The sequence below is a fragment of the Polistes canadensis genome, unplaced genomic scaffold (assembly GCF_001313835.1).
Source record: "Polistes canadensis isolate GaletaPanama2010 unplaced genomic scaffold, ASM131383v1 scaffold_286, whole genome shotgun sequence".
Taxonomy (NCBI): domain Eukaryota; kingdom Metazoa; phylum Arthropoda; class Insecta; order Hymenoptera; family Vespidae; genus Polistes; species Polistes canadensis.
This window is the reverse complement of record NW_014569833.1, coordinates 143,674-165,389: the sequence shown is the minus strand read 5'-3', so window position 1 is coordinate 165,389 and position 21,716 is coordinate 143,674. Positions and strand designations below refer to the sequence as shown.

At 29.3% G+C, this 21,716-nt stretch overlaps 4 protein-coding genes and 1 long non-coding RNA gene across 5 annotated transcripts in view; 3 read left to right on the top strand and 2 right to left on the bottom strand.

The window, feature by feature from the left end:
* Positions 1-776: 776 nt before the first annotated feature.
* Positions 777-4,108, bottom strand: LOC106791125 (mRNA export factor). Its single transcript, XM_014756530.1, has 7 exons — positions 3,877-4,108; positions 3,400-3,686; positions 3,141-3,314; positions 2,987-3,058; positions 2,617-2,898; positions 2,350-2,544; positions 777-1,009 (listed from the first exon to the last, which is right to left on the bottom strand). Exons 2-7 carry the CDS (start codon positions 3,655-3,657, stop codon positions 923-925), a joined length of 1,068 nt encoding a protein of 355 aa, XP_014612016.1. The 5' UTR covers positions 3,658-3,686; positions 3,877-4,108; the 3' UTR covers positions 777-922.
* Positions 4,109-4,213: 105 nt separating this feature from the next.
* Positions 4,214-9,311, top strand: LOC106791124 (vacuolar protein sorting-associated protein 26B-like). The gene is made up of 6 exons (XM_014756529.1): positions 4,214-4,459; positions 4,573-4,716; positions 5,160-5,554; positions 5,631-5,737; positions 6,139-6,350; positions 6,448-9,311. The coding sequence occupies exons 1-6, from the start codon at positions 4,457-4,459 to the stop codon at positions 6,706-6,708; spliced, it is 1,122 nt and encodes a 373-aa protein (XP_014612015.1). The 5' UTR covers positions 4,214-4,456; the 3' UTR covers positions 6,709-9,311.
* A 210-nt stretch (positions 9,312-9,521) lies between these two features.
* LOC106791127 lies at positions 9,522-12,485 on the bottom strand. Its single transcript, XR_001382156.1, has 8 exons — positions 12,371-12,485; positions 11,903-12,036; positions 11,465-11,553; positions 11,075-11,286; positions 10,787-10,840; positions 10,553-10,608; positions 10,282-10,350; positions 9,522-10,098 (listed from the first exon to the last, which is right to left on the bottom strand). It is a non-coding gene; the product is annotated as an uncharacterized LOC106791127 (long non-coding RNA).
* A 772-nt stretch (positions 12,486-13,257) lies between these two features.
* On the top strand, positions 13,258-14,629 carry LOC106791126 (NADH dehydrogenase [ubiquinone] 1 alpha subcomplex assembly factor 3). Its single transcript, XM_014756531.1, has 3 exons — positions 13,258-13,580; positions 13,726-13,843; positions 13,923-14,629. The coding sequence occupies exons 1-3, from the start codon at positions 13,528-13,530 to the stop codon at positions 14,319-14,321; spliced, it is 570 nt and encodes a 189-aa protein (XP_014612017.1). The 5' UTR covers positions 13,258-13,527; the 3' UTR covers positions 14,322-14,629.
* A 1,006-nt stretch (positions 14,630-15,635) lies between these two features.
* Positions 15,636-21,716, top strand: part of LOC106791113 (putative uncharacterized protein DDB_G0277255) — an 11,397-nt gene continuing 5,316 nt past the window's right edge. Inside the window, exons 1-4 of the mRNA XM_014756509.1 lie at positions 15,636-15,948; positions 18,398-18,799; positions 19,497-19,598; positions 20,245-21,716. The exon at positions 20,245-21,716 is cut by the window's right edge and continues 647 nt beyond it. Of these exons, the coding sequence (XP_014611995.1) occupies positions 18,441-18,799; positions 19,497-19,598; positions 20,245-21,716 (1,933 nt within the window). The 5' untranslated portion in view covers positions 15,636-15,948; positions 18,398-18,440. The remainder of the gene's footprint in view (positions 15,949-18,397; positions 18,800-19,496; positions 19,599-20,244) is intronic.

Genomic DNA, 21,716 nt, shown 5'->3' with positions numbered 1-21,716 from the left:
CTTTCGGGGGGTAGAAAAAGATAGAAAATTTTCAGCGAAATCAAAGGGGGTCAGGTAAAAAATTTGTCGATTTGACATGGAATGACCCATATATAGTCGCAGTATTTAATCAAGATATTTTATTTACATAATAATACACACGAATTCACAGAGAGTTAAGACAAAAACTGGTGATAATTTGGATAATTAGATTGTGATGCTATTTTTATACGATTGATTAACTGATTGAGAACAAAATTAATACTTTATACTGAATACAAATGATGTGAATTAATGTGAATTAATGTGAATTAATGTGAATTAATGTGAAGAACGAAGAGAATATGTAGAGTTATGTAGCGTAGTGTACTGGTCGGTAGTCCGATACCTATACCATTGCTCGCCCATCCTCTTGTTTCTTTTTATCTTTTCGAGGAAGTCCAAAAATCAATAGAAGGGGCTCCCCTTCATCGTTTCTCCTTTCATAGCATATACAAATGTAGTAAATCTATTGACAAATACATTATAAATATTTTTACAAGCTATTAAATATTGTTTATTAACTTTTTAGGCTTATATAATATTACATCTCTAAGGATATATAAAAAAATAGTTTTATATTTATAAAAAAAGGATTAGATGATTTATGGCAACCGGATTTGTTTGACGTTCGCTCGTATGCGTAGCAATAACTTTAATTCTTAATATATTTAATTGTATCAATATTTTTTATTTTTTTACTCTAAAATAACGATAGTAAAATAATTAAAAATAAATTTAACAATAAAACAAATATGCAAATTTATATTTAATTAAATCACTTATTGTGGTTTATATCCAAAACTCTGTAACAGTTATATTCATTAATATAATTTATTATCGGACAGAAATATTAAAATTATAAGCACTTATAATGAAATTGCTAATAAAATTTTAATCCAAATTATGGCGTTCCTTTCGCTTTTAATTCCTCATAACATGGCCTAAGCAATATACGATTCTTTTTTGCTGGATTGTAATATTCGTGACCCTGTAATGCAAAAAAAGATTATAATTTATGAATGTTTATCTAATAAGGAGACCTTACGGTTGTGCCCTCACGGATTTTAACAAGCTTTGGTATATTAGTAGTATACTAGTAGGGTGTTATCGTGGTGAAGTATTTCACCCTAACGCGAAGCCAATTTTGAGAAAAAAACTTTTAAAGTTTTGATTTATTTGTATACATGTTTATATTATTTTAAATTCGACTGTTTATCAAATGGCGCGCTAGCTTATGTAGTAGCGTTCTCGCTTCTCGTGCTGCTAGTTAGTGTTCGATCCCTTTATGGGGAAACGTTTTTTAATAATTTTTTTCCATCTGTTTTCAAATTGATTTTTCAGAATCCTTAATTTTTAAATATATACAGGAAAGAGAAAATTATTTATTACAAAAAAATTAGAAATAATAAATTTTTTAACATCTTGCACAAATGATAAAGGAAAATTGATTACTTGAATTACAGTTAATATTTTATTTTTTAACAGGTATATGAAAAGGTATCTTCAATATACTAACAAATAACAATCGCAAATATTCTAATTATTAACTATTTCATGCATAATATACCTGTTAAAAAATAAAATGGTAACTGTTATTCAAGGATTAAAGTTTCGTTTATTATTTACGCAAGATGTCAAAAACTTTATTGTTTTGAATGATTTACGATAACTATCACTCTGAAACCTGCGTTTAATAAATATTAATAAATGTACAATAAATCTTAAAACTCATGGATATAAAAAAATTATACATGAAATTGTTAATGAGTAGAATATATAGGATTGTTATTTGTTAATATATTGAAGATTTATCTATTTTCATATACCTGTTAAAAAATAAAATGTTAACTGTAATTCAAGTAAAATCAATTTTCCTTTATAATTTGTGCAAGATGTTAAAAAATTTATTATTTCTAATTTTTTTGTAATAAATAATTTTCTCTTTCCTGTATATATTTAAAAATTAAGAACTATGAAAAAACAATTTGAAAAAACAGATAGAAAAAAATTATTAAAAAAAAACTTTACCGATGAAGGATCGAACACTAGCTAGCAGCATGAGAAGCGAGAACACTACTACATAAGCTAGCGAACCACTTGATTAACTATCGCATTTAAGATAATATAAACATGTATATAAAAAAATCAAAACTTTAAAAGCTTTTTTCTCAAAATTGGCTTCGCGTTAGGATGAAATACTTTACCATGATAACACCCTAGTAGTATACTACTAATATACCAAAGCTCGTTAAAATTCGTAAGGACACAACCGTAAAGTCTCTTTGTAAATAAAATATAAAAAATTATTTGTACAAAAAGAAATCATACCTTCGACCAGTCATAAGAAACTGCATAAGCAAATATTTGTCCATTATGATTAAAACAGCAACGAACAATTGGCTGTTCCATTGGTTCTGATGACTTTAACTTAGTTCTAGCATCTTTATCCCAGAAACCGAAAGTACCATCTGCACCTACAGTAGCTACCGTACCATGAACAGGATGAAACGCTATATCATTCACCTGTAACGATAAAAAAAAAAGATAAAGTCTAGTTTCAAATATTCTTTACTTAATTTATATCACCGTACTAACAGCATAAATATCCTGGTAACCATTTGGAGATGCATTTATCCTGTGACATTTGAAAGTAAAATTGTCTTTACTAGTTTGATTCAAATGATGTATAGCCACGCGTCCTTCTGTGCTTCCAATAGCAAATCCGGTAGGTATTTTTTTTTTATCTCTAAAAATGGCTACACAGCGATACTGATATTTTAAACTTAATTCAACAGGCTTAAATTCACGTGGACTTCCCTCTAATTGATATACAATTAAACCACGACCTGCTGTTCCTACCACGGCCATAGGATAATCCTTTTAATAATTTTCATTATTAAAAATAATAGACAGTTAAAGCGCATACACTTTGAATAATTATTTTAAAAAAATGTAAAATACGTACCACAGCAGCACAATAACATCTTTCAGGTAAATTAAGCGTCATTGCTGGTTTTGAGTTTCTTAGATCCCAAAACTAAAAATATAAAATAATAAATAAATAATAATATAAATGTCTTAATACACAATATATAAAATATTTTAAAACAATCAACAACTTTTAATGTTTTATCCCAAGAACCGGTCATCAAACAAGAGTATGTAGTTCCTTTAATCCAGTGACAAGTTCTGATAGGAGCGTCATGAGCTGCTACAGGAATGCTTTGATTCGAAGCTAAATCCCAACATTTAGCAGTTTTATCACACGAAGCCATAAATACCTTGGTTCCATCCTAATTTAAAAAGAAAAGTATTATTGCTCACTATACACTAGTTAGTTAATATCGGTATAATGCATCTATAAAGAATAATATTTACATCACTCCAACAAACATCTAGAATGGGCGCAGCCATAGATTGTATTGATTTGGGAACTGTTTTACCAGATTGTTCCACTTCCCAACATCGAACATTGCAATCCCAAGAGCCAGCAACCAGAAAATTCTGTTGCAATGCAGCAGGACTGAACTTTAAACTAGAAATGGAATCATCTGGCGGTGAAACAACCTCGAAATCTTGCATGGGATTAGCCAATGTAGTTGCTCCTGATCGTATTGTGCCAGTTTGATTAAACATTTTATTCCGATGATGAAACAATCTCTATTCTAAAAAAAAAAATATAATAAGATCTTTTATATTTGACATCTTACAAAGTATACTTTCTTACATACAAAACACGTGTATAATTCTACACACTCAGTCAGTTTAAATTATAAATTTAATATGAAAGACTATGTGTGTATCTCTCTATCTCTCTCGCGTATATAATAAACAAAAAACACTTCCTCGATTTACCTTTTTTAAAAATACCAATTATATTCTCACGCTTCACCACGTTCACTTCTTACAAGTGATTACATACAACAAGTAATGAATGAAAACATACGCTTCTTTATCTAAAAGTTCATTGGTCGAAATTTTGTCTTATAGTAATCACGTGTAAACTCAATTTCCCGATTTTTTGATTATTTTCTTACCAACGTTCAATCATTAAATTATGCTGGACACAAATAATTTATCTAATTCTAGGGATTTTTTTCCCTTTTTTTGTTACATAGTTGGTCTCTTAGGTTAGTGTAATAAGTAATACATTTAATACGCGATACGCAATTCTAACAATAGGTGTCCGTGGTTTGATATTAAATGGAGAGAGTGGGGGCAGCAGGCAGCCATATTGGCTACTGGTGCTACTACTGGACTTTTGAGAGAAAGTAAAAAAATAACCACACTTTTTTCATAATCTACATTAAAGAAAAAAATGTTGCGCTGTAGGATTTTCCATTGACCTTGTAAAGTTTGTTTAATCTGCGTGAATACAAAAGTGGTGTAACGTGTGAATCTCTAGAAGAGTACACCCCTTTTTAAACACAAAAAAATGGTACGTCTTTTTTTTTTCTTCTAAGCGTCGATTCGATATTAAATTATTTTCAATTTCTTCAAAATATTCTTATGACCTATATATATATATATGTATAATATTTTTTTTTATAGAGTTTCTTTGGATTCGGTCAGTCTGCTGACATAGACATTACTTTGGATGGTGCAGAGACCAGAAAGACAGCAGATATCAAATCTGAGGATGGCAAGAAAGAACATCATTTGCTTTATTATGATGGGGAAGCAATATCTGGAAAGGTAGGAGTTTTCATTTGATAAAATTATCAGCCTATTATTCTATTATCACAAGATATTCGAGTATCCAAATGTGGTATGTGTATGTAACTTGAAAGTATATGTCCTAAATGTCAAAGCGTAATAATTAACTGTCAATACTTGACAAAATTTTCCTATTCAAATGTACTGTATTCGATTATAACTATCATTTGATGTTAACTGTCTCAATATATGTATATTAAATAATGTATTACAATATCATTTAACTACTAATATATATTTTTGATATTTTTATCTTATATTAATAAATATGTGTAAGTGAAGTCTTGCGTGTATAATTTTCTTGTAAAAAAATGGTCAGTATTATTCAACGTGTGTTATATTATGTTACACAAGTAATTTAATTTTAGGTAATGTATTCTACCGTTACATACATAATAGGATTATTTTCTCATTGCTTCTAGATTACCATTAGTTTAAGAAAAGCTGGTAAGCTGGAACATCAAGGTGTTAAAGTGGAATTCATTGGGCAGATTGAATTATACTATGACAGAGGTAATCATCATGAGTTTATTAATCTGGTAAAGGAGTTAACCAGGCCTGGTGAATTGACTCATAATACTGTATATACGTTTGAATTTGCGAATGTTGAGAAGCCTTATGAAAGTTATACTGGTTCTAATGTGCGGCTTAGATACTTTCTCAAAGTGACAATTGTTCGAAGACTTAGTGACATTGTTAAAGAACTCGAACTAGTTGTACATACGCTTAGTTCCTATCCTGATATGAACAATCCTATTAAAATGGAAGTCGGAATAGAAGAATGCCTGCATATTGAATTTGAATACAACAAAAGCAAGTAAGAAATTAACAATTTCATGTATTATAAAATGATTAGAATACATGATCTTTTATTAATATAATTTTGTTTCTAGATATCACTTAAAAGATGTTATCGTGGGTAAAATATACTTTCTATTGGTCAGAATTAAAATTAAGCATATGGAAATCGCTATTATTAAACGGGAAACAACTGGTTCTGGTATAGAATATTCTAGCAGCAATTTACTAAGATATTTTACAGGGTATTTTGATTTAATTAATATGGTAAAATATTTATATATATATATATATATAATAATAATAAACATATACAATGTTTTAAAACTATTTTACTTCATATTGATAATTTGAGTTTTCAATATCATTAAAATAATATCAGCTATTTCTTATTAGTATATTTTTCTAGTCTTCATTATGTTCTAATATATTTAACCATATTAATAAATTGTCTTGCCCCGTATAGCGAATAGATCATTATTCATGATTTTGTACAATTTATAAGCATGCCATAAATGGAAGGAAATAATTTTATTTTTATATACAATTATTTTTGTATATCATTAGTTTTACTAAAGTTATAATTAGAATATATATTTGCAGGGCCACATACATTTACAGAAAATGAAACGATAGCTAAATATGAAATTATGGATGGTGCTCCAGTACGCGGAGAATCTATACCCATTAGAGTATTTCTAGCAGGGTATGATTTAGCTCCTACAATGCGTGATATTAATAAAAAATTCAGCGTTAGATACTTTCTCAATTTAGTTCTAATGGATGAGGAAGATCGTAGATATTTTAAACAGCAAGTATGTTGAGTCACGTGTATACTTATTTTTATAATTCGATATATTCCCTTATTAATTATGGTAACTTCGTTTTGATTTTTCTTTTTTGATCTGATAGGAAATCACTTTATGGCGTAAAGGTGAAAGAAGTAGAAAATCTCAAACAGCGTCTCCACATATGCCATCACATTTAGTGTCAGCAGAAACAGGATTTCCACAAGGTGCCGCACAAAATGGACCTCCATCGGTGATAACAACCACTGATCAATTATCAACTAATATTAAAAATATAGAGGAAACTCCAGCTCCTATGGAAGGTATGACACGTGAGGAAGGAGATGGAGAAGGAGAGAAGGAAGCAAATCCAGAAAATAATTAAATTGTGGAAATAATTCAGTTATAACTGAAATTAAGAAGTAGTGGACTATATGAGAAAAAGTCAAGTACATCTAAAAACAGTGCAAATGGATAAATACTTTCTAAAAGAATTTTTCCTTGCTCTGGAGTAGGGAAAGTTTTAGTAAACGAAAATGACGAAACTGCGAATAAAGTTGTAAATATTTTTAATACATATATATGTATATATATATATATATTAATATGTATTAATATAAATATATATATATATATACACATATATAAAATTAAGAATGTAAATGAAGTAAGTGCAGACTATTGATTAAAAGTTGAAAACTATTGAAATATATAATATACTAGTCCTGTCTGTTTGGCAGGATCAACATAAAAATTTTATTGGAAAAGAAAAAAGGATGGTAAAGAAAAAGCCGAACAGTGAAAAATTAAACTGGGAAATAGAAATGTTAATAAATGGACAATATAATAATCAAATATTAAGTGGTCAACATTATTGAAGGGCATCTGAATATTACAGTGTTCTATTTTATACAAACCTTCTATATTATACAAATTGCATCCTTGAGCTATATATTATTCCTTGAATCTGAATAATCATTATTGTATAAAAAAATTTTGTAAATCTGAGAACTATGTTCACACTAGCGCAATATGGTACTCGATTCATTGGGCCTCTCATCAATATATTACGTACCTATACAGGGTATTTTGAAAATTGGTGCCTATAAATAGTCTCAGAATGTTATCAAATTTATTATTAATAACTATCGTATTTAAATTAAGATAAATTTAATTGTTATTATCTATTTATGTTTCTTTTTTAATAACATTCTTAATACAGATAATTATACAAGTAATAAAAATTCAATGTTACTAATTTATTTATGCAGAGGAATCTTAAGTTCATAATAATTCATTATTAATGTCCAGGTCTAACTCGATTCTACAGTAGCTACTTGCAATAGAATATACTAATCTTCAGAATGCTCTGTATGATACATCTGATAATAATTCTATAATCACGTATAAAATACATAAATTTCTTATGAATGAACAATTGAGGTAAAAATCCAAATTGGTTACAGTAACTCATTACTACGATCATTGTAACGTTAATTGTTAATTATTGTATTTGGAACTTTAAAATCATGTTTCATCTTCTTACTATAGCATACATGACACTATTTTTAGTTTTAATTTTGCCATAACTTAACATAATAGTTATAAAAAGCAGCATTTATTTGGCCACCCTGAATTGTATCCATTTATTAAATTTTGGGCATATTTACGCAATTTTTGTATGTCTTCTTAGATGAGGAAAAAATTGAGTTATAAGTATAAATAAAATAGATGGTTTTGCCTTGTGTGTTTTTGCACATATTTGGAATATCGAATCATGCAGTGGGGAAACTTTATTTTATAATTTAGTCTTCAAAAATGAAAATTAGGAAAAATATTGTTTGATCTTTTGTAAAAATTAATATTATTTGTAAATTATTTGGATTCTGAATCCATAATATGAGAGTTACCACGGTTTTATAAAATGTTATGCATGAAACGATGTGTTTGTGCATATATAAATAATTTTTAATTGTAAAATTAGTAATATCAAATATTTGTGATTAGTAAAAAAAAAATATGAAAAAGAAATGGGAAAGAATTCTATTACAACTGTATAATAAAAGTTGATCTACATTGTGTAATGAAATAACATATACAACTCGTGGCATTATATATTTTACTTTTGTTTTCTCTTATTATAAATATTAATTTTATATAAGTTTCTATATATTATATAGCAAACATAAAAAAGACATAAAAAAAAAAAAAAGAAACTATTTAATCTTTGTTATTTAGATTTTTCAAGGATTTAGTCATTTAGATATGTCCAATAGTGCTTATTTATATATATTAAATATGTTATTTGTTGAAAATAAGTGTATAGTTAATAACAGCCCACGAGATTATTTTAATTAAGTACAATATTTTCAAATATATTATATATATGTTTCATTTATGTTATTGTAAATATGATCTAATTATAAAAGGATATCCCAATCTTGAAAGGGATATTCCAGTTGGTCTGGTCAAAAAATCGATTTTTTTTGTGCATATTCTTATAATTTGGGGTCTGTCTTAAAACAGGGTCCTGAAAATTTCAAAATAAAATTCGTTACAGTAATCAAGATACGAAAATTTAGCGGACACACAATCCCATAGAAGTTATAACTGCATGAGAAACTTTAAACACGTTCTTTTTTTTTTTTCAAACATTTTTCAAATCGTGCATGCGTGCGTGCATTTTTTCAGAAACTACTTGATCGGTTGACTTGCAATTTTGCAGATATGTATAGAATACGTGTCAAGCCATCGTTTGACGGTGAAAATATGTTTATAAAAATCGGAGTACTTCTTTTCAAGCGCCGCTAAATTATCCATTTTTTTCTTTATTTTTTTAATTTTTCCTCGTTCAACGACAAAAATTCGTTTGTTTAAGATTCTAAAGACGGCTGCAATCAGTTAAAAAAAGATAAACATTTTTCGCTACATGATGTGCGTAATATTCTGTAAAATGTATAATTTTCAATAAAAATGCTTTTGACAAAATTTGAGAAGTTATTTTGACGTGTATAAATATAACTGCAAAATTGTAACGCTATAGATTAAACGTTTCTTTCAAATTAAATTTCTCAGAATCATCTCAAAAACGGGTGTTCAAAAACTAGAAAATATCTTTTTTAGGTCCGTTTACTATGTTTAATTATTTAATTTTACGATTATCTTATCTGATTAGAATGTAAATTACACACAAACATGTATAATACACACAGGAGAAAGATTTTATTAGGAATTATATATAATTGAATACAAAATGTGGTATATATTATACTGAACAGTATGATTGATTAAAATGCAAAGTTTTTATTAGATCTGTATTATTATTTATATAATTAAAGTTATTACGCGCATAAAATAAACTATATAATAATTTTTTACAAAAATTATATAAAATGAATTAATAATAATCATAATCCACTTTAATTAGTGTTAAATTTGGCGGTAATCGTTGCATCACAGTATAATTAACGTAGGTACTAGTGACGTCCTTGTCGATTTAGTTTGTGTTTTTCCAATTTAGAGTATTTTTCCATTTATATTCCTTCTACGTGTAACATTACGATAAACATCTTGTATGTAATAGCATCTTTCATGTTTAATATTTTATTTCATCAAATAGTATCTCTTTTTACAAAGATCTACGCACTCTTCTACTAACAGCATTAAAATTAACTGATGATTTTCTATGCACTGTTTTTCTGCATACAATCCCACATACTGTGCTTTGTGGCTTCTTGTATATTATTAATACTCGTACAATTGAGATGACAGCTTCCTTAAACGAAAATAAAAATATTAGTGTATAATCTAAAAAAAAGAAATAATTAATATTATAAATTATTTTTCATTTCAGGATAATAATTTCTATCATTAGGAATCATAGCGTATATTGTTGAGCATCATGCATTATATTAAATATTTAATAAATTATAATTTTTTTGAATCGTTAATTACTTACAATATTACGTATGTCTTAGCATGGTTCTGCACTGAATTTGTATAATTTCTTTGAATCTTGAGAACATTACTGGAACAAAAAAAGCAAATATTAATCTGAAATTTTTAATAGGAATGAAAGATATATTTTTGCGGTAATTGAAAATAACTCAGTGAGGGCAAGCTGTAAGTCATGGATTTTCATTATAGCGTATACATTAGTTACTTAACATCATAGTAATTTAATAACTTTATAAGAGACAACACGAAATCTTTTTCATATGCGTACTAACCTTTTAGAATAAAAAATGTTGTCGTAACCCTTTTCAATGATTTAATCTCAAATAATCTGCAATAAAACAAACATTACACATTTACAATTATGTTCAATTGTAGATCATATATTTAATAGTTTTTGATATATCAGATAATAATTGACTTCATAAAAATATATCAGACATATGCTTGTTTTAAATCATCATGATAAAATGATGCAAATTAATATATACAATTATAATTTTACTTACATTGTAATCCAGATGCAATCCCCAAACGCAAGATGCAAAATATATTTCTTTAATCTAAAATGAAAATTTCCTCTTTGTTACATTTAAAAAATACTTAAATATTTAAATTATTAAAGTAAAAAAGCTAATTATCAGAGAACACATTTTATCACCATTTACTAATGTAAGACAGGGATAACTTAATCGATCATCATTTAATTATATAAAATTTGTAAAATACGTTAAAGAAAACATAGTCAACATAAAAATGTTGGTATTAATATTGGTTAATAGTGCTCCAAACCTTACCTTAATTTAGTTCACGACGAACTTTATATTCTCTACTCTTTGATTCTTTTTCTTTCTTCCATGCTCTTATTACGGTACTTCCATAACTTCCATACATTATTGTAGATTGTGAATCATCAATCTTTCTTATTTTAACTCAAAAACATTGTAGTATCAATTCAATCTAATGTATTCTATCAGTCAACCAATTTTCTGGTCATATACTGTAAAAACTAAAATATATATTTATACTTAACATATGTGTGCAACTTTACGATTCATATAATATTTTATTTGTATAAAATTCAGCTCTAACATTCATCATTAATAATCCGATTGACTGGGACGTTAATTAAGTCATCATATAGAAAAATATTTTATATATTACATGGAAAATATCACAATATTTACCTCTAATGGTTTTTCTGCTGTCGCAGTCTGTAAAAGTTCCATCGTTCGCAAACATATTCATGTAGAAATTAATTATCGGAGATATTCGCCTACAAATAAAATATACATATAAATTTGCAAGTAGCTATAACCAAAAAAAAAAAAGAAAGAGGACAAATTTTATTTAATAAAATCAGAAAAAACTACTCATTCATAGTATTCAGACTGGGGCAGTATCTTTTCATCATTTTTTATCATACTATTAAGTCGATATAATATAAATGATATATATATATATATAGTTTGTTATTGAATTTTCTAGACAAATAAATATATGTATTATTATAAAATATAATGAAACGCAGTTAGAATGAAGTTGAACAAAAAATGAGGTTTAGAAATAAATAAAACGATTCGCAAAAAAAAAAAAAAAATAATAAAAAACGAACAAATACTCACTACAATTTTAACGTGGTTAAGAACAAATTTTGCAGTAAACATTTTCCAGTATTGGTGCAAGCCACTCAAACTGAAGAAGCTTTATTATCGCCATTATAAAGGTGCGAAGTAAACGTTCAGCTTATATACGATTGCTAGAACGATATAAAAAAGAAACTAATTCGCAAAAAAAGAAATTTTCTATTCTTATGCAAGAACATTTAATATTCGATTAAAAAATCAGCAGCATATGAAGATCATAATCAAGAAGTAATCATACGAACGAGACTGAAAATGTCTTCATCATCATAAATGTTTCGTGCAGAAATATATACTTTTAAAAATGTGTTGGGCAAAAAATATATTATTAAATTGAATGTAAAGAAGCTATTTTATAATAACGTACTATTTTATAAATAAAGCATCAAATAATATACGTGGATGAAGCTAGATTCTTAAACGTATAATAAGTAGCGAGAATGTTCTTACCAATGAATACACCACGCTGCTGTCGACCAAAGTTTCTGAGCAACCATGCTTCATAGTCGCGAGTTTGAAACGAAATGAATGAGAATAGAACGAGCTAAATGCAGTATACGATACCGGAAGTATCGTTTCTTCGATGCTTAACTCTCATTGGTTGATTTCACTTACAATTTTCTGTAATATAATTATAATGCAGAACTATTGTATTTTGTAAGTTAGTTATTCATATATTTATATATATATATATATTTTGTGCGTGTGTGTGTTTAAATTAAATTAAATATTATATATATATGAGTTGTACTTAATTAGTTTTTCTTCGAAGCGTTTTAAATGTGAGAAGTACAGATATTTTTAAATATAGATGGCAGTAATGTTTTATTCAGTACATTATTTGTTTTACGACAAAAAACATATCTATATATATAAATATTAGAAAATTATTTTTTATTTATTTATGAAAATAAATTTTAAAATTACTTTTTTAATAATATAATTAATGTGTCAAGTATATAATTATTTGCTATATAGTTCCTAGAATAAACGTCCATGTTGGGTCTATAAGTATACACATTGATTCTATGCATAAATATATATGTATATATATCTTATGTTGTATGTGTGCACATGGAGCCTGTATACGAGGAGGACGATCTTAGTGTTATAAATGTGGCTACATATTCAAAATGAAAGGACAATTTCGATTGCCACTAGAGAGCGCGTCGATTCGCTGGATCTGACTTGTTTTCATTACTGTTAATGCAATCCACCACAACAAAATATTTCACCATTTTAAACATAAAATTCAATTACAATTCACATTTGTAAAAAAATTAAGGCTTCGTGATTAAAACAACGAAGCTTCGTAATTAAAACAAAAACATCAAAGAGAACTATTATTTATAAAATCACATGTACTTAAATCTAAACTTAAGAACATCACCGCCGCCCTCGTGGATAATTATCGTACTCGATATTTAGTCATTTTCAACAACACAAATTCAACGAAAACGCGTATCTCGATCGTCCTCCTTGTATATAGCTCCGTTGTTGTGTATTTTAAGCGGTCAAGAGACAAATCTAGATTCTTTTCTTATAACCTCCAAAGATTATTCAAACATTTATTATTCAGTAAATTATTCAATTTTCTATTGGATGAAATGAGGTTTGCATTTAAAAAACTTTTCAATTCTAAAGTGTTTCATAATATAAGGTTGGTAATAGAATTATTTTTGTAAAAAGTAATAGAAAATATATAAAGTCAATTTAATAATATTTTATTATATACGATAAGTATAACAAAGATGAAATATATTATGTTATAACCATGAAAATATTTTCTCATTGATTTTTCATAGAAATTTACATCTTTCGCAAAATGTAAACGGACATTCTTATGAAGGACCAGGAAAAACAACAGTAACCATACTCAATAAAAATGAGCAGTCTTTGCTGTTGATAAGTGATTATAATGAAGTACGTTTATAAATTTTCAATTATTACATCTTACTTTCATTATATAACGTAGAGTCTTCTTTTCTTTCTTTTCAAATAGACAGGATTTACTTTAAACAATGGTATCAAAATGATCGGACCTATAATTATATTTTCCAAATCATTACTATTTTGGAATGTTGCATCCGCAAAAGATATAAACAAAGACTCCCTTATACTGTTTAGCATTTTAGAACCTAAATTGGATTTATTAATAATTGGATTAGAGAGCAATTATGACCACAAATTTCTAATTAATCTGAAAGAAACGACAAAATATTTAAATATAAATACTGAAATTTTGCCTGTGTCTCAGGCATGTAGCATATTCAATTTTGTAAATGTAGAAAACAGATATGTTGCAGCAGCTTTGATTCCACCTAAAACAAGTCCTATAGCTTCTTTCTTGGCAAAGAATTGGAATAAAAACTATAAACCACCACAAATAAAAAACAAATAATACAAAGTTATATTATTTATTTGAGATTGTTTTAGAATTATAGTGTCAAACAAAAAAAAGCACAATTATTACAATACATTTAAAAAGTTAGTTGTGAGATTTGTAAGGTTGTGTGTGTGTTTGTTTGCATACGCGGGCATATATGTAAATAATGTTACATAGAATATAACAACAATATGTCTCTAAAAAATAAAAAAATTATAACGTTTAACAAAATGTAAATGACATAGTAGTAAATGAAAATATCTACATAAGAAAAAACTATAAGTAACTACTCATATGATTAATAATAAAAATAATAACACATATTAAAGATATATATGTAATATGATTAAAAAGTGTTTTAAGGATTTAAAAAGCTATTTTTTGTTTTAGTCAATATTTTAAAAAATTTATAATCAGTATGCATTTGTAATAAAATATTAATCTGTTATCTCGGAATTATTTCAAATATTGATAAATTAATATTTATATATAAAAAAAAAAGATATTCGTATGTACCGATTATTTAATTAAACAAAATACTACTGATCAACATTAATATGTAAAAATGAATTTGAAATTGCCGCCTATTATTAGAGTCTTATTATTTAGTAGAACAAAAGCATGGAAGATGGCGCATGGGATAAAAGGACTTGATATAAAGACATAGTCGAATCTATTATCTCTCGAAGTGTCATGATCGTAGAAAGAGAATATGGCTGTCAACGCGGAAGTTGACGAACCTAGCTTCGTGGACGAACCTTAAAAGTCGAGGAGGCGTCGCTCGCATCTGAAAATCCGGAATGCTCGTCGTGAACGTTCTTCCGGTAATGTTCTAAAACTTCCGTCCGTCACGAAAAAGGTACATATCATATTTGAAAGAAAAAGGTAATTTTTCGACCGTGTTCAAACACACGTAGACAAATAATATTTTAAATAATAAATTAACTAGTTAAAAGAGTAATCAATATGGTAATAAAGGTAATATTTTTCTTTTGTAATAATTAGTTAAGGTGCGTGTACGTAATATGAGTAAATAAGTAAATAGTTTGATTGAACGTGTGATTAAGGGGAGTTAGATATCGAAAATAAATCGATTATTATATTTTGATATATAATTAATGAAACACAAAAAGAAAGAAAAAGAAAACAATTACGTTTTTTATTTTGAAATTTATTGAATAGATTAGAAATATAAGGATGATTGAGATATTTTCTCTGAAGTAGGAATCTGCCCGAAATTTATCGTGACGATGATGACGTCACTCGTTCTCTTTCTCTTTTCACTTCCACCTCTCTTTCTCTTTTTCTTTCTCATTCCCCCCTCTCATCGTTCTCTCTTTCTTTCTCGTTCGTGGCAGGGCACAACCGACGTCGTGACTCGTCGTCGCATCTACAGTGCTTTTGGTTTTCTTTTTTCCTAGAGAGAGAGAGTGAGAGAGAGAACGAACTCGTAAGGTATCAAGAAGAAAAGAAGATTTCATAGAAGTCGATTTATACAGGAGAAAGAAAGAAAGAAAAGAAAGGAAAAAAGGCAGGAAGTCTTATTCTTGATCGATACTATATTTAAAGTGTTTTACGAACGTGCCGAAAAACATTTTCTTCCCATTAAATTGTATTTTTTAACAGCGTTTACCCTCGATTCGTGAGTACAGATTTAATTCTTTTTTTTCATGTATTTTTCATGAAAAGTATCGTTCTAGTTAACTATTTATATGTATATATATGTATATACATAAATATACATAACTATATATATATACTGTATCTCTATCGGTCATCGTGTCTTCTCAACTTGAAGCGACACCGATTACGATCAAGAGAAAAAAGAGAGGGGAGAAAATAGTGTTTTAATTTTTATTTTTGTTCTTGTAAAATTGTGTGATAAATTGTCTCATGGCATCAGACTATTGACTTTTATAAACACATATACGTTAGTCACGAAGGACATTAGACGATATAAACGAAAGGAAGGAATGTGCGTTTCAAATTATTCATTTAGAATATATACATTATTTCGTACGCGCGCGCGCGTGTGTGTGTGTGTTGTGTGTGTGACTCCTTTAACTTAACCGTCGTTCGCCATTTTTTTTTTTTTTTTAAGATTTTTGAATGTGTGAATTTTTTGTTTTAATCAGAAACATTATTTGAGTAAGTTTTGGGGAGAACAAAAAATTCTATTTTCGTGTTACTTTTCTAGTTTTATGATATATTTTACAGTTTATTATTCCATCATGTAAATTCGGATTTCTTATTTCGAACAATAATAGGTTTTAGAAGATAGCTAAAGATGGTTAGGTACATATCGTAAGAGGTTGAGGAGAGGATCGATTACATTTGGTCTATGCTTATGGTACGACTGCGTGATAGAAATGATATGGAAGCGTTATTATTAAGGTTGCTTTTGCTTTCATATTAGTAATCTCTATTATATACTTTACTTAAATTCCTGATTTTATAGGTTTTGCTTTTTTCTTAAATATCAACAATTTGTTTTGTTTTACGAACTGTTTAATACGATAAAATACTCGTTTTAAACTTGTATACTAATATATTATGTAATTAAAGTAGAAGTACAAATATTTCTAATTGAAAATTTATTAGTATTATGATAGGATGTTAAGTTTCAAATATATTCATACGTGTATTCGTTTTATATGTTAATTGTTTATTAACTGTTGAATTTTCATATTTAAACGAACAACAACAGAACTCTTGTTGAGAAAAACGGTCAATTTCGTACAAACAATAAGAAAACATTTCTAAATATAAACATTGTACAATTAAACAAATGTAACTAAATTGTTCGAGTTTAGAAATATGAAAATTTGTGAATAAGTTTTGACAATATTCTTCGTGTAAAGTTAAAGTCATATTGAGAACAAATAAATAGTTTATCTACGTACATATGTACAGGTATGTCGCATTGCCACGTGCATGACATACTGATTGGACGACAAGATTGTCCTATATCAGTTGGTGTTGAGTTAAACGGTAAAACGTACGTTTTAGATTTTTCATATATATTTATTTTTTTTTTTTTCGAGAAGCTTAATAAATACTTTAGTAAATAGTTTAGCATATAGTTTAGAGTACATAGAAAAAGAATAGCAAGTACATATATATTATATTATATTATATAATTTATATATTATATATATATAGTATATGCATATGTGTGTTTCTGTGCGTTTTACTTGAGTATGTTAATGTGTTTATACATATATATTCACATAGAGACCCGTAACTTGGATCGATACCGTAAATCATGTATTACGAATGCGGATAAACGTTAGGTCATTAAAAATGGGGTAAAAAATATTATCTTGTTGTTCTTTATTTTTGCAATATAATTGTATTTATTTGTAGAGGGATCTTTTTATATATAAATTTATATTTATCTATTGTTTTTTTGTTATTATTATTATTGTTATTTTATAAATTTCTGATAAGAATAGGAAAGTACGAATTGTAGCTATTAAGGAATTGATTGCATAATCGGAATTATAATCCGCCATCTCGTATAATAGTATTATCGTCTTCGAAGCCCATCAATGTCTCCTTCCCTCTCTCCGTTTATTCTTGTAATCCTATATTTTAATTATGTTAACTTGGAACTCGTTTAGAAATTTATACAGTTTTATCTATTAGAAATGTGTTAGGAGAAATTAATTTATTCATATTGAATCTTGTTAGGTGATTTTTAGTATGGATTAGTATAAGTTTATCTTGAAAGTATTAATTGAGATATATTAAGTTATAAGCTTTGAGTTTTTATATTTATTGAAAAGATTTTAAATTGACTATATATAATCATCTTTAGTATACATTATATTATAATTTAAAGTTAAAACACGAAATATGGTAAATTGGAAAATTTGAATTTTAAATTGATTTCAAAGTTTGTTGAATGACCATAGTAATCTTTAATGTTCAATATATTAAAATAGAATTTTGAATATTATAATTACCAGTTCAACATTGGATAACTATACTTTTCTTTATTGTACAGTATATAACGGGCATTAAACTTTGGGGTTACTACAATATAATTTCACCTTTAGCATTAATTAATAAAAACTGTTTTATTATAGGAAAAGAAGAAAGTAAAAAAGAAAGACAAGCTAGAAAATTGCAATGTCATATCATCGCGGTGGTCAGTCAGGGTCTGTAGCTGTGTCTTACAGTACCAGTCCAATGGCACCACATTCACCTAGCAGACGATATTCGAGTGGCTCAACAACGTCTTCGAGTACAACAACGTCCGGTGTCGGAGGTGGTGGTGGCGGTGTTAATAGTGGTGGTGGTGGTAGTAGCAGCACCAGTGGAGTAACCAGTAGTAGCGGGAATAGTAGTAGTTCAAAGCCCAGGTGCAGTTTCATAAGAGATAGTACTCATCCAAGCAGTTTTGCATCACCCCCATCACCCTCGGTTTCTAGTATTCGACCCAGCTACGTCTCTGATTGCAGAAGATCTTCTTATAGTCAAAGTGGAAGGTAAGCAAAACATTTTATACATTTTCCAAAATAGCATTGATAGGAAGATTTAACACAAGTTTTGACACAAATCAATTGTTTTCGCATACTTTTATTTAATATGATGAAAAAAAAAAAACAAATACTTAATTAGATTAAAAATGAATTATTATTATTAAATATATATAATATGTATTTTGTGTTTACTTATTGACGGTATATATTTAGTTAGATGTAAATCAGTGTATGATTCGTCAATTTCAGTATTTTTTGAATACATAATAAATAAGTCATTGTAATTTATATTTTACATAATGCATAGTCAACGTAATCGTCAGCATACGCGATGATAAAGTTATATAAACTTGTATTTAATTATTGACTTATGGTAACGTATGTTCGTCCCGTTTTAATTGAATTATTTAAAAAAAAGAAAACACACAAGAAACGATAGAATTTCGGTAGAATACAATGGTAGAAAATAAATGTGTCGATCATAAATACTTGCAGATTTTAATTTTCTTTTATACCGGCATTGCTTTAAAAACATTTTCCCGCGTATTTTTTTGATAAATCATTGTTAGGAAAGATTGCAAGGTTTAGTGCTATTTTGGTGAAGGCTGTCAGGCTTGTGCAACAAATAAAAGTCAATATCAAAATAAGAAAATAAAAATATAAAAAAGTGCTTGTGGGAAAGGCTAGGTTAAATCATTTCATTTTTACCTCGATCGGCTCGCAGTTACTACTCATCAGCTACGACCAGCAGCCTCCGCAGGAGCTACTTGTCGGAGTACAGTCGTCCTCAATACTCACCTTTAAGGTGAGAAGAGCCTTTTGCACGTGGAAGGCTTGTCAGCAAAAGCAGCGTTCACCTTAAAAATCGCTATTATCTTTTCTCTTTTTATTTATCATATTCTTGTCGTCCCATGATTTAACAATAAAGACACACTTTAAATAGCTCGAAAGAAAACACCTCACGTCAAAAACTTGTTCATTTCTAATTGGATTTGATTGTTTTGTTGTTGAAAGTAGTGAATTCACCATTACCAATTCGTCAATTTCGACGTCGATTGACCTCAAAATTTGGATCTAATTAAACCTGGTCGATCGAGATAATGCTTACTAGTTTGTAAAACTAGTTTGCAATAAATAAAATACTAGATGCATGAGATTTTTTATTGCACTTTGTTCTTGTGAGCTTTTTGTGATTACATTTTTTCTAACAATACCTATAATATCAAATATTTCACAGAAATAGATACGTAGACGAATGTGGAGGGAGAGTAAAAGAGTTAGACTTGGTATTATGCTATCCTTGTGCTAACTCGCTTACGTATATATTATATATATAACAATATATATGCGTATATGTATAAGCAATCGTTTGGCCAGGAGCCACGAGCGAATAATAAAGGAACGCGTAGGATGTTACGTTCCGTAATATTAACGTCCAACTAATATTACAGGTCTGTTTCATCCTCATACGGCAGTGATACAACTGGGATTAGCGGAGGTGTATACAGTACTTTGGCGAACGGCATCAGTAGCACCGGTTCCAGCGGAAGATACACATCGTCAACGTCATCCTCGTACCTGTCATCGTCTACCGCATCTTTAAGGGATCGTACTTTGGAATCGTCGTCAACGTTACTTCGAGACGTAAACGCGGATATCATTGGGAGGTGTTATTCACCATTGTACACGTCTAGTATCGACCGTCATTCTTCACAGAGGGGCTTTCATCGTTGGAAACAACAGCAACATTCGAATCCAGGAACAACAAACGTAGGCTCGAATTTTAGCGAATTGATCGGAGGAGAAGAACGCGAAGGAAAGAAGCGGAGTGGAAGTATTCGTCCTGAATCTTCCCTCTCCTCATCTTCTTCCTCGTCCTCGTCGTCGTCCGCCATCACAGGTGTCGGGTTTTGGCCGAGGTCTTCTAAGGGGAGGCCACCTATCGGCAACAGCACGGTGCTCACCACTGCTACAGGACATGCACGCGCACACAGCGCAACATCGTCCGTCGAGGTAACGATTGCTAGTCATCGGGCTGACGTGGAGGACGTTGACGACGACGACAATGACGATGATAACGAGGAGAACAACAGGAACTTCAACGATGACAATGACGAAATTAACGACGAGGACGAAAATGAAACTAATAATGAACGCGATAACGACGACGTAGTAAACGACGATAACGAGGACAACGAGGACGATGAAAGTGAGGACGTTGACGGGGCCATTAACAATGCTGCTGGTGACGGAGACGATGACGATGACGACGACGATAACGATAACGACGACGATGACGAGGACGACAACGACGGTGGCGGCGGCGGCAGCGGCGGCGGCGATGACGACGAGGACAGCTATAGACGACAGAACGACAATAACAACAATAACAACAACAACAACAATAACGTCGTCGAGAGCAGCGGCTGTAGCAGCAGCAGCAACAGCAGTAACAACAGGAATACTAGCAGCATCAATTTAGTCGCTGCTGTCACGAAAGATGATGACGGCTGCTCATTCTCTTACAGGCAGCGTGATTATAACGATGAAACGACTAAGCGGTGCGATGATGACGCGGATAACAATCGTATTAACCGCCATCATCATCATCATTTTCATCACCATCATCTTCAGCACCACCAAACTGCTCAACAACAGCATCACTTAACTCTTAATGGCAACAGCAGTAACAACAAACAACGTATCTCTTCTTCTGTTTCACCAAAAATTGAATGGAATGTAGCAACTACCATAACTACTACGATTAGACCACTGCTTACCGAGAATAGTAATGGTATTGATGGTGGTGTTGGTGGTGGTGGTAGTGGTGGTGATGGTGGTGTTGTTGGTGATGTTGGTGGTGTTGGTGGTGTTGGTGATGGTGGTGCTGCTGCTAGTGGCGCTGCTGCTGGTTTGATTGGTG

Excerpts from the sequence above, each read along its gene's own strand:
- LOC106791126 (XM_014756531.1), top strand. The coding sequence starts at position 13,528 with ATGAGGTTTGCATTTAAAAAACTTTTCAATTCTAAAGTGTTTCATAAT. Across the intron at positions 13,581-13,725 it reads AAAGTGTTTCATAATATAAG|AAATTTACATCTTTCGCAAA; the intron begins GTTGGTAATAGA and ends GATTTTTCATAG. Across the intron at positions 13,844-13,922 it reads TGATAAGTGATTATAATGAA|ACAGGATTTACTTTAAACAA; the intron begins GTACGTTTATAA and ends CTTTTCAAATAG.
- LOC106791125 (XM_014756530.1), bottom strand. The coding sequence starts at position 3,657 with ATGTTTAATCAAACTGGCACAATACGATCAGGAGCAACTACATTGGCT. Across the intron at positions 3,059-3,140 it reads CTTGGGATAAAACATTAAAA|TTTTGGGATCTAAGAAACTC; the intron begins GTTGTTGATTGT and ends TTATATTTTTAG. Across the intron at positions 2,899-2,986 it reads GATGTTATTGTGCTGCTGTG|GATTATCCTATGGCCGTGGT; the intron begins GTACGTATTTTA and ends AATTATTAAAAG.
- LOC106791124 (XM_014756529.1), top strand. Across the intron at positions 4,717-5,159 it reads GGGAAGCAATATCTGGAAAG|ATTACCATTAGTTTAAGAAA; the intron begins GTAGGAGTTTTC and ends CATTGCTTCTAG. Across the intron at positions 6,351-6,447 it reads GTAGATATTTTAAACAGCAA|GAAATCACTTTATGGCGTAA; the intron begins GTATGTTGAGTC and ends TTGATCTGATAG.